Source organism: Prionailurus viverrinus, chromosome D3 (assembly GCF_022837055.1).
Source record: "Prionailurus viverrinus isolate Anna chromosome D3, UM_Priviv_1.0, whole genome shotgun sequence".
Classification (NCBI taxonomy): Eukaryota; Metazoa; Chordata; class Mammalia; order Carnivora; family Felidae; genus Prionailurus; species Prionailurus viverrinus.
This window is the reverse complement of record NC_062572.1, coordinates 29,269,982-29,282,285: the sequence shown is the minus strand read 5'-3', so window position 1 is coordinate 29,282,285 and position 12,304 is coordinate 29,269,982. Positions and strand designations below refer to the sequence as shown.

At 43.6% G+C, this 12,304-nt stretch overlaps 1 protein-coding gene across 1 annotated transcript in view; it reads right to left on the bottom strand.

The window, feature by feature from the left end:
- Positions 1 to 392: 392 nt before the first annotated feature.
- GNB1L (G protein subunit beta 1 like) overlaps positions 393 to 12,304 on the bottom strand; it is a 60,015-nt gene continuing 48,103 nt past the window's right edge. Inside the window, exon 7 of the mRNA XM_047827784.1 lies at positions 393 to 1,189. Within this exon, the coding sequence (XP_047683740.1) occupies positions 872 to 1,189 (318 nt within the window). The 3' untranslated portion in view covers positions 393 to 871. The remainder of the gene's footprint in view (positions 1,190 to 12,304) is intronic.

The window sequence follows — 12,304 nt, the reverse complement described above, 5'->3', positions numbered from 1 at the left end:
TGAAGCCGCCCTTGCCATCCTTGGTCTTCCCCTCTTTGGGGTGGCACATCCTCCCATGGGTCCTGCGTTTGGCCTGGCCCTGAACCATGAGCTCTCTCTGCCCAGAGTTACCTTTGCCATCAGCCGTGGCCACCCTGCTTCTGCCGTGTTCTCTTGAAGGGTCTGGTCACTTCTTTCTACTGGTTCTGGCTTCAGCCCTGTGCATCAGAAGCTCCTGGCCATCCTTGGGTATAAGGAGCCACATGGAGTCAGCAGGACCTGGGGACCACATTCGGTACCCCCCATTGGACAGGGGTCAACTGTCCTGCCCATTGGAAAGTCTGAGGATGGCTCTCAGAGCTAACTCTAAGGGGGAATCAGGGTGTCACCTTGGAGAATTTGTACTTTGAACCTGCAGGTTTGCAACTGGAAGTTTATTATAAAATAGTATCCCCAGGTTGGCCTCTCACCTGGACCACAGATGCCCAGGTGTCTGGCCCGGTTACTCTTTGTAAACTGCAGTCACTGTCAGACAGAGGCTGTATTTCACAAAAGGAAACATAAGCCGGGGCGTCTGGGTGGCTCAGTTGGTTGAGTGTCTGACTTAGGCTCAAGTTATGATCTCACAGTTCGTGGGTTCAAGCCCTGTGTCGGGTTCTGTGCTGGCAGCTCAGAGCCTGGAGCCTGCTTCGGATCCTGTGTCTCCCTCCCTCTCTCTCTCTCTCTCAAAAATAAAGACATTTAAAAAAATTAAAAAAAAAAAAAAAAAGGAAACCCAAGCCTTGTGAAGAAAATGAGGACTCCAAGGACTGGACACGTCTCGTAACTGGAAGAAGATAACTGTGACTGGTTGTCCTCAAGGGTCCTGATGCACGGTTACTACATGCCTGGGTCAGGCCAAGGCATGGGCTCCCACCTCCGTGTCCTCCACATGTCCTGACAAGGGAGTGGATGAGTCACTGCTAATCGGGTAGAGTGACCAGATGCTGATGCGCTGATCCCCGGACCCTGCAGCAAGCAAGCCATTGGCAGCGAAGGCCACACAGTGGACAGTAGCACTGTGGAAGGACAGTACAGCCAGTGGCTTCATTGTCCGCCAGTGAAACACACGGACACGATGGTCCCAGCCTGCAGTGGCCAGGATCTTGCGGTCTGGCCGGATCTTGACATCAGCAATCCCGGGATTGGTGAGTTCATGAGTTTTGCATACCTACAAGATCAAGAGCAGCAGAGAGAACCATGAAGTGGCTTTAGACTTGTCACAGGGGCTCCCACCTGTGGACATCCCCGGTCTGGCAGCTGGAACAAGGAGGGAAATGCAGGCTGCCAAGATGATTGCATGTTCCTATAAACTTACCCCCTACCTCCCAGGAGCTAGGCACAGACCTCCTGAGGGGAGCAGCCTGACCACTGCCCTTGGCTGAACCCTTGGGTTATGAGAGGAGACTTCAGCCCCTTCCCTCAGAGAGCCCTTGAGGCCCCACAGAGCTACTCTGCTTCCCTTTCTATCAGGCCCTCAGGAAAGACCTCAGTGGGCTGGGTCCTGGAGTCCTTCATCACAGAAATACACTGCACTCTAATGAAATGCAAGAGGCATTTCCTGCTTGATAGAAGAATAAAGTCTGCATTTCTCCCTTCTAGGGAAACCTCACACCGACCCCAAAGCAAGAGGAGTACAAGAAACAAACTCCATCTTCAGCAAGAGGGGTTGAAGAACCACCAAGAAGGGGAGCCAGTGGGTGCAGGTAGGAGGAGTGGGGGACAACAGGAAGGTGCAGGTCACAGGAGCACCTGCAGAGCCTGCCACACTGGCCATGGCTGAAACCTTAGTCCCTAGCCTGGTTCTGAGAAGGGGGCAGGCAAAACAAAACAAGGAGTTGCACAGATGCATTCTATCTGTGTTGAGCCATTGGAAGCCAACCGCTCTCTGGGGGCTGAGCGCTCCCACAGTCAGTGCTGTGTGATGACCCCTCCTCGACACGTGCCTCCTGCAACAGGTAGGGATCCAGAGCTGCCTTTGTGGTCACAGGACCACTTGTGGTTATACAGCACTATCTCATGCATGGCAAGGCAATCTGGCATCTCTGTCCCCACACACTAAATGACAAAGGCACTCTGCCATCATTGTGACAATGCACAATGGCCACTTTCTTCTACTGATCCCATGATTGGTCTAGCCCTGTGCACCACAAGCTTTTGCTGCCCTGAAGTTTGCCGTCTCACCAGCACACCCTTTTCTCCTAATTCACTTCCTAATGGGGCCATAGCAGTCTTGGTTAAGAATTCCTCATCTCTGCAAAGATAAAACTAGGGAAAAGGAGGAAAGAAACATTTAAAAACAAATGGTAGGGGCACTTGGGTGGCTCAGTAGGTTGAGTGTCCAACTCTTGGTTTCAGCTCAGGTCATGATCTCACAGTTTGTGAGTTCCAGCCCTGTGTTGGGCTCTGTGCTGACAGCATGGAGCCTGCTTGGGATTCTGTCTCTCTCTCTCTCTGCCCCTCCCCACTTGCTCTCTATCTCTCAAAATACATACATACATACATACATACATACATACATACATATGGTAATATTCCTTGGAAGCAAACAAATATTGCCACCAAGCATTTTTGCCATAATTTAACAAAACAAAACTTCATGAAGCAATCACCTCTATAAAAGAAGAACCCAAAGTAGCAAACACAGAGGGAGGAAAGCTGAACTGACAGAGCACAGGAAAGAAGTGGAAGAAAGAACTCAAAGAAATGAAGGGGAATGGGAACAGCAGAAGGAGACTGGAACTAGATAGGAAGAGCAGGAAAGATACAAAGTGAGCAAAATGAAAGAGAAACAAAGAGTTACAACAGACTGGAGAGAAAACAGCAGATGTCGAAGACAGGTGGAGGTGCTCTAACACTCAATGATTTAGAAAATCAATTCTAAAAAAAAAAAAAAAAAAAAAGAAAATCAATTCTAATTTCTAGAAATTGAAGTCTTACAATCCAAATCCAAAGACAGGCTTCAGGATGGTCAATGTTAAGATATGCCTTAGGAAAATCACCAGACTGAGGGGGTAAAAATAAAAGCCCTTTGGTGGTCAGGCAAAAAGATCAAGTTGACTGTGAGGTAAGGTTTAGGCTGTCCTCAGAATGTTCCATGGCCACATCTGTGGCAATAGACAGAGAAGGCTGTGAGGGCAGGCATGGTCCAAGAATTTTATATCTAGCCAAACTGCTGTTCAAGTATAAAAACAATAGACAAGCATTTTTGAACATTTAAGGACTCAAAGAATATGTTCCCATAAGCTCTTCTTGAAGGACTGGAAGATTAACTCTAGTCTCATAAGAGATAACCAGAGAACTTTAACAGATGATCTGGCAGAGAGTATGGAATCTACTTACCAGTGGGATTAGGTCTAAAACAATATGTGGATTATGGCTATAGAACTGGTTATGCAACTAACTGAAATATGGGAGGATACTGAGAGAGATGGAATTTTTGTTAAATTCATTGATTTGTTCATCTTTTGTCATTTGGGGCCTAAGATAAAATAGTCAACCTCATACTTGACAGATTATCTGACAACCCACTGTAAGTAATGACAAAAACAACATTACTTCCTTCCCCACCCTTGACACTAGGTGCCATGATTTCCTAGAACTTGCCCTTGTATTTCTCCATACAAATATACTCAACAGATTTATAACTGGATTCCAAAGTTAAATCCAAATCTGTGCTATGTGTAAGAGAGACACCAAAAGAATGACTGGCAAAGATATACCAGGAGAGTGCACACAAGAGAAACAGGGGTACAGCGTCAGTAATAGGAAAGGTTGAATTCAGAGCCAAAAGCATGAAGACAGACTATATACCATACTTATCAATGATAAAGGGTACAATTCACAATGAAGAGCTATGACTATCTCTTTAAGAGATAAATAGGCATATTATTTATGAAGCAAGAACAATAGGAATGTGGCTTTGATGGAGTAATAACTGGTACCAGACCAGTCCTCATGCTATAAACAACTATCAAACAGGACAAAATATACCAAGCAACTGTGTCTAGGCAGTGGACAATAGGTGGGGAAGGGCAGCTGATGAGGTGGGCCTCTCAAAAACCCTAGCAGCGGGGCGCCTGGGTGGCGCAGTCGGTTAAGCGTCCGACTTCAGCCAGGTCACGATCTCGTGGTCCGTGAGTTCGAGCCCCGCGTCAGGCTCTGGGCTGATGGCTCAGAGCCTGGAGCCTGTTTCCGATTCTGTGTCTCCCTCTCTCTCTGCCCCTCCCCCGTTCATGCTCTGTCTCTCTCTGTCCCAAAAATAAATAAACGTTGAAAAAAAAATTAAAAAAAAAAAAAAACAAAAAACAAAAAACAAAACCCTAGCAGCAATCTGCCCAGGGAAATGTCCCAGCCATGAAATCTAGGTGGTGCACCTCTGTGCACATGAAGCTGAGGAGGCAGAGATCACAGAGTGGGGCAGCTAGAGCAGCTAAATCTGTGGGGTGAGCCAGCAGCATGGAGGGAACTGGGGGAGGGACAGAAGGCCATGTTTGGTTTCCCTATCCATCCTTGTGTGGAAGGCTGGGCTGTGCAAGCTCAGGACAGCACACAAGGTTTACCAGACAGTGGCTGCAGCAGGGTTAAATAGAATAGTTATAAGAGATTCAACAGGGGGCGCCTGGGTGGCACAGTCGGTTAAGCGTCCGACTTCAGCCAGGTCACGATCTCGCGGTCCGTGAGTTCGAGCCCCGCGTCGGGCTCTGGGCTGATGGCTCGGAGCCTGGAGCCTGTTTCCGATTCTGTGTCTCCCTCTCTCTCTGCCCCTTCCCCGTTCATGCTCTGTCTCTCTCTGTCCCAAAAATAAATAAACGTTGAAAAAAAAAATTAAAAAAAAAAAAAAAAAAAGAGATTCAACAGTGATCTCCAGTGCATCCAGCCACAGTGCAAACACTGCCTGACATCCCAAGACCAACTGAGATGACACAATGGTCTTACTTCAGGAATGAGGAATATACCTTTGGGTAAGGCCTACCCTGGACCTACTGTAACAATGCTAGAGACAGAGCTCTATATGGTCTGAAGGGGAGGCAGAGTTTGGAAGGTGAGTTCCACCACTTCGGAGGAGCCTGGGAAGGACCTTGGGCTTTCCACATATCTGCCCTGACAGAGCATAATGACAAACCTACATAAGTTCAAGGTCAACAGCCAGTAACTCAATTGCCTGCAATAACAAAAGTAAACACTCTTCAGCACAAAAGACTAGACTGTATTACAATGTCTAGCATGCAAACAAAAAATTATTAGACATGCGAAGAAGCAGGAATATATGACTCATGGTCAACTGGAAAAAAAACACTAAATAGAAACTGACCCAGAATGACACAGATATTAGACATATCAAAGACTTTAAAGCAGCTGTTTAAATGTTTTTTTAAAAAATGAAAGAAAATGCATTCAAATAATTACTAAAAATAATTGTCTTGATGAGTGAATAGACAGGAATTATTAGCAGAAAATAGGAGATTATATGGGGTGCCTGGGTGGCTCAGTAGGTTGAGCGTCTGACTCTTGATTTCAACCCAGGTCATGGTCCCAGGGTCGTGGATCGAGCTGTGTATCAGCTCCACACTGAATGTGGCATGCTTAAGATCCTTTCTCTCTCTCTCCCTCTCTCTTTCCCCTCTCCTCTGCTTACACTCTCTCTCTCAAAGAAAGAAAGAAAGAAAGAAAGAGAGAGAGAGAGAAAAAGGAAATGCAGATTATAAAAAAGAACCAACCCAGAACAACCAACAATATTTTAAAGGAGACGAAAAAAGTTGGAGACTTAACGTTACCTGACTTCAGGACTTACTCTAAAGCTACAGTAGTCAAGATAGTGTGGTTATTGATGAAAGAGACAGATTCAGGCAACAGAATAGAGAGTCCAGAAATAGACCCACATAGAGTCAACTTGTCTTTGACAAAGGAGCAAAGGAAACATAATGAAGGAAAAGACAGTCTTTTTAACAAGCAGTGCTGGAACAACTGGACATCCATGTACAAAAATATGAATATAGACGAACACCTTACATCCCTAATTCACAAAAAATAACTTAAAATGGATTACAGCTCTGAATATGAAACACAAGACTATAAACATCCTAAAAGATAACAGGAGAAAAACCTAGATGATCTTGGGTTTGGCAATGACATTTTAGATGCAACACCAAAGGTACGATCCATGAAAGAAAGAATTGAGAAGCTGAGCTTCACTAAAATTAAAATTTTTCTGCTCTGTGAAAGACAATGGCAAGAGAATGAAAAGACAAACCACAGAATGGGAGAAGATATTTGCAAAAGATGTATCTGATAAAGGACTGTTATCTAAAATATACGACGAACTCTTAAGACTCAACACTAAGAAAACAAACAACCTGATTAAAAAATGGGCCAAACACCTTAACAGACACTTCACCAAAGAAGACATACACATGGCAAATAAGCATAAGAAAAGTGCTTCTGTCATACATTCTCAGGGAAATGCAAATCAGAACAACGACTAGGTTAACATTGTATGTCAATTATACTTCAATAATAAAAATTAAAAAAAACAACATCAGTGAGATACCCACTACACATTTGTTAGAATGGCCAAAATCCAGAACACTGACAACACCAAATGCTGACAAGGCTGTGGAGCAACAGGAACTCTCATCCACTGCTGGTGGGAATGCAAAACTCTACAGCCACTTTGGAAGACAGCTTGGTGGTATCTTACAAAACTAAACACAATCTTGCCACATGATCTAGAAATTGGACACTTTGGTATTTACCCAAAGAAGCTGAAAATTTATATCCATACAGAAAACTGCACATGGGTGTTTATAGCAGCTGTATTCATAATTGCTAAAACTGGGAAGCAACCAACATGTCCTTAAATAAATGGTGGTGCCTCCAGACAATGGAATACTACTATTCAGTGCTAAGAAGAAATGAGTGGGGTACCTGGGTGGCTCAGTCAGTTAAGTGTCTGACTTCAGCTCAGGTCATGATCTTGCAGTTCATGAGTTTGAGCCCCGTGTTGGGCTCTGTGCTAACAGCTCAGAACCTGGAGCCTGCTTCAGATTCTGTGTCTCCCTCCCTCTCTCTCTCTTTCTCTCTGCCCCTCCCCCACTCATTCTCTGTCTCTCAAAGAAAAAAAAAAAACAACATTAAAAAGAAATGAGCTATTGGGGCGCCTGGGTGGCTCAGTCGGTTAAGTGTCTGACTTCGGCTCAGATCATGATCTCACAGTCTCTAGGTTCGAGCCCCACGTTGGGCTCTGTGCTGACAGCTCAGAGCCTGGAGCCTACCTCAGATTCTGCGTCTCCCTCTCTCTGTCCTCCCTGGCTCACACTCTGTCTCTCTCTCTCTCTCAAAAATAAACATTAAAAAATATGAGCTATCAAACCATAAAAAGACATGGAGCTATCAAACCATAAAAAGAATCTTAAATGCGTATTACTCAGTGAAATAAGCCAATCTGACCCCGCCATGATGTTCTGGAAAAGACAAAATCAAAGAGACAATAAAAAAAAAATCAGTAGTTGTCAGGGGTTAGTGAGGGAGGAAGAATGAATGGGCAGAGCACAGAGGATTTTCAGGGCAGTGAAAATACTGTGTGTGATACTAAAATGGTGGACACATGTCATTATACACTCATCCAAACCCACAGAATGCACACCACCAAGAGTGAACTTATGTGAACTGTGGACTCTGGGTGATAACATGTCAATGTGGGTCCACCAGTTATTTACTTTTTTTAATCTTTAAAAAAAATTTTTTTTTTACCATTTATCTATTTCTGAGAGCGAAAGAGAGAGAGAGCGCACGCAAGCAGGAGAGGGGCAGAGAGAGAGGGAGACAAAGAATTCGAAGCAGGCTCCAGGCTCTAAGCTTGTCAGCACAGAGTCCGATGTGGGGCTTGAACCCACGAACCGTGAGATCATGACATGAGCCAAAGTCGGATGCTCAACCAACTGAGCCACCCAGGCACCCCTCATGTGGGTCCACCAGTTATAATAGCTCTCCTGCTCTGGTCGGCTGTGGATAACAGGGGAGAGGCTATACATATGTGGGGGGACAAGGGGCATATGGGATATGTCTATACCTTCCTCTCAATTTTGCTGTGAACCTGAAACTGTTCTAAAAAAAAGCCTTTTGTTGGGGCACCTGGGTGGCTCAGTAGGTTGAGCGACTATCTTTGGCTCAGGTCATGATCTCAGTTTGTGAGTTCAAGCTCCGTGTTGGGCTCTGTGCTGACAGCTCAGAGCCTGGAGCCTGCTTCGGATTCTGTGTCTCCCTCTCTCTCTGCCCCTTCCCCACTCATGCTCTGTCTCTCTCTCAGAAATAAACATTAAAAAAAATTTTTTTAAAGCCTTTTGTTAAAAAAATAAAGAAGAACTATAATAGAAAATGTAGAACTGAGAATCTCAATCGTTGAAATGTAAAATTTGTAGAATAGGTTTAACAGCAGACTGCAAATCATTAAAAATTAGTCAGTAAAGCAGAGGACAAATCAATCAACATTATTCAACCCAAAGAGAGAAGAGTGAATGAAGAAAACTCAACAGAGCTTCAGGAGCCTATGGGGTGATATCCAACTGTCCAACTGTCGCACTTATGAAAGCCCCTACATGGTCAAACTCTGAAAACTACAGATGAAAAAAATCTTGAAAGCCGCCGTGGAGTGAGACACGTGGTGCATCTGGGAATAATGATAAGATATGATGAATTCTCATCAGAAACTATGAACACCAGATGATAACAGAACACCTTCTTAAAATTAATAAATTAAATTAAATTTTATTTTTTAAGTGGACTTCACACCCAGCATGGAGCCCAGCACGGGGCTTAAACTCATGGTCCTGAGATCAACACCTGAGCTGAGATCAAGAGCTGGATTCTTAACTGACTGAGCCACCCAAGTGTCCCAGTACAACAGCTTTAAAGTGCAAGAAGAAAAACAAAAGCATCATCCCTAGGTCCTATAGGCAGAATTCTTTTTATTTTATTTACTTACTTACTTATTTATTTTAATTAATTAATTTATTTTTAACGTTTATTTACTTTTGAAAGTGAGACAGAGCGTAAGCAGGGGAAGACCAGAGAAAGAGGGAGACACAGAATCTGAAGCAGGCTCTAGGCTCTGAGCTGTCAGCACAGAGCCCGATGTGGGGCTTAAACTCACGGAACCGTGATATCATGACCTGAGCCGAAGTCGGACGCTTAACCGACTGAGCCACCCAGGTGCCCCCAGAATTCTTTTTTAAAAAAGAGGGTGAAATAGACATTATATGTATTATATACTACATACTCTTACAATAAAGTAAGCTAGAGAAGAGAAAATATTAATAAAATCACAAGGAAAAGATAACACATTTATAGAACTACACTGTATTTATTAAAAAATCTGCATATAAATGGACCTGCACAGTTAAAACCTCTTGTTCAAGGGTCAATGTACTATGCTTTGTACTATGCTTTTTTTTTAAGTTTATTTATTTTGAGAGAGAGAGAGAGAGAGAGAGAGAGAGAGAGAGTGCGACTGGGGGAGGAACAAAGAGACAGAGAGAGAGAGACAGACAGACAGACAGACAGAATCCCAAGCAGGCTCCACACAGTCAGTGCAGACCCAGATGCAGGGCTCAAACTCATGAACCGTGAGATCACGACCTGAGCCGAAATCAAGTCAGACGCTTAACCAACTGAGCCACTAGGGTGCCCCTATACTATTTTTATTTCCTCTAAGTTCTAATAAATAAAACTGATGATTTAGCACAAAATCAATAACACTGTAAAGTGGAGTTTAGACGGTGTATAGAAGTAAAATGTATAACAGCGGCAGGAGAAAGGGTGGGAAGGTGGTAACTGGTATCCTAGCATGGGGTTATGACGCACATAGGGGGAGTGTGGCAACATTAAGCAAGGTTGGGAATGTCAATGATGCATACTATGGGCCTGCAAGGGCCTCAGAAGAAAATGGCAAAAGCTATAGCAAAGAAACCAAGAGAGAAAATAAAATGGAAAACTGAAATATGAATACTTGATTAACATACAAGAAGGCAGGAAAGGGGTAAAAGAGGGTCAAAACAGAAGTGACGAGTGGAAAACAAGTATCAAGACGGCAGCCTTAATGCTGGACACATCAATAATTATATTAAGTGCAAACAGACTAAGTGCTCCAATTAGAAGGCAGAGATTGTCAGAAAGGATTAAAAAGCAAGACTAAGAAAGATGCTTTTTAAATATAAAGAGATGGACATTGGTTGAAAATAAGGGAGATGTGGGAAATGTGCCTTGAAAAGAGGAAACAGGAGAAAATTAATGCCACTTTATTAGCATCAGACCAAGCCGACCTCAAGACACCTGAAACTAATGTAACATTCATTGTGTGTCAACTATGCTTCAATTAAACAACAACAAAAAAAGACGTGACAAGAGCTACAGAAGGATATTTCATGATGACCAATCAGCAGGATGTGGGAACCATCGTAAATGCGTGTAATGACAGCGCTTCAAAATTCATGAAGTAAAACAGACAGAACCAAACAGAGAAATAGGCACATTCACAGCCACACTCAATGATTCAAAGACCTTGCTCAGTAACTAGCAGAAAACCGGACAAAAAGATCAGTAGGGATATGGAAGACTTAAATGCTACCAACTACCTTGACCGAGGTCACGCTGATGGAACACTCCACCCACCAACTGCAGAACACACGCGTTCACCAAGATGTAGCATGTGCTGGGCCAAACACAAGCCTCAATAAATATCGAAACGTTGACATCATACAAGTTCCTTCACTGACAGCAGAATTAAGCTAGATTAAAGATATCTACAAAATCAACAAATATTGGCAAATTAAATAATTTACTTCTAAGGAATAACTGGATCAAAGAAGAAATCACAAGAGAAAATAGAAAGTATTTTGAACTGAATAGGGGCACCTGGGTGGCTCAGTCAGTTGAGTGTCTGACTCTTGATTTCGGCTCAGGTCATGATCTTGAAATCTGTGGGTTAGAGCTGCACGTTGGACTCCATGCTGACAGCGCAGAGCCTGCTTATGTTTCTCTCACCCCTTCTGTTTCTCCCCAACTTGTGCATGCGCTCTCTCTCCCTCTCAAAATAAATAAATGAACCAAAAAAAAAAAAAAAAAAAGAAAAGAAAAGAAAAGAAAGAAAGAATTTTGAACTGCATAAAAATGAAGATACAGAAATCAAAATTTGTGGGACAAGACCCACAAAGGCTGGTGAGCTGGCTGGGAGCTGGCTTCCCCACAACCCAGTGAAGGGCCAGTACAAACCCACAGAAGCACCTAGAACTGTGGGCACCATCAGTGTGCAGATTCACACACTCAGAAGCTCCCAGTAAATGTTCCCTAACAGGTGGCTGTATCAGCTTCTGGAAGAAGTGCCTGAGGAGTGAGACTGCCTGGACAACATTTATGGTTATGAAACAGCAGCGATGAAATGCATTCCATGTGCAAAACCAGCTCTGTGAGAGAGATACCTACATCTGAAGAAAAGTTGAAGGCAAAAGATTAAAAAAAAAAAATCTACAGGGGCACCTGGGTGGCTCAGTTAGTGGAACATCCGACTTTGGCTCAGGCCATGATCCCACAGTGTGTGAATTCAAGCCCTGCATCGGGCTCTCTGCTCTCAGTGCGGAGCCTACTTCAGATCCTCTGTCCCCGTCTCTCTCTGCCCATCCCCCACTCACACACGCTCTCTTTCAAAAATAATTGTTTAAAAAATAATTTAAAAAATTTTAAAAGCTATAAAAAGAAGTAGTAAAGTCAGAAGAAATCTGGTATGAACCATATTAATAGTTGGCAAAATAGGCTTTTAGGCAAAAATCCTTTTCAGAGATAATGAGGTCACTAAAGTATAAAGCTTCATTTCCCTAGGAAGATGACCACTCTAAATCTGTATGTTCCTAAGCCAGCTTCAAAATGCAGAAGCAAAAATGTCTAGGATGCAGGAAAAATTACAGAGATGTGCCTCAGCATGAGGGTCTCCCTGCCGCTTCCAGAGGCGCCCAGTCCCGGGTGCCAGGACTGCCTCAGTGTGTGCAGGTACAGCTGTGCGTCTAGCAACGAGAGGCACTTCCTTCTCACATGTGGAATACTTATGTCAACTGGACCGGCCTCCACATTTCAAAGAGCTGATATCATTCAGACCTTATTCTCTGAACACACAGCATTAAGTTAGGAATTGAAAAATAAAAAAAAATAACTAGGGGGAAATATCAAACATTTGGAAACATAAATCTGATCAGCTCAGCGGTCAGAGAACAAATAAATATCGGGTCCACCCAAAAGT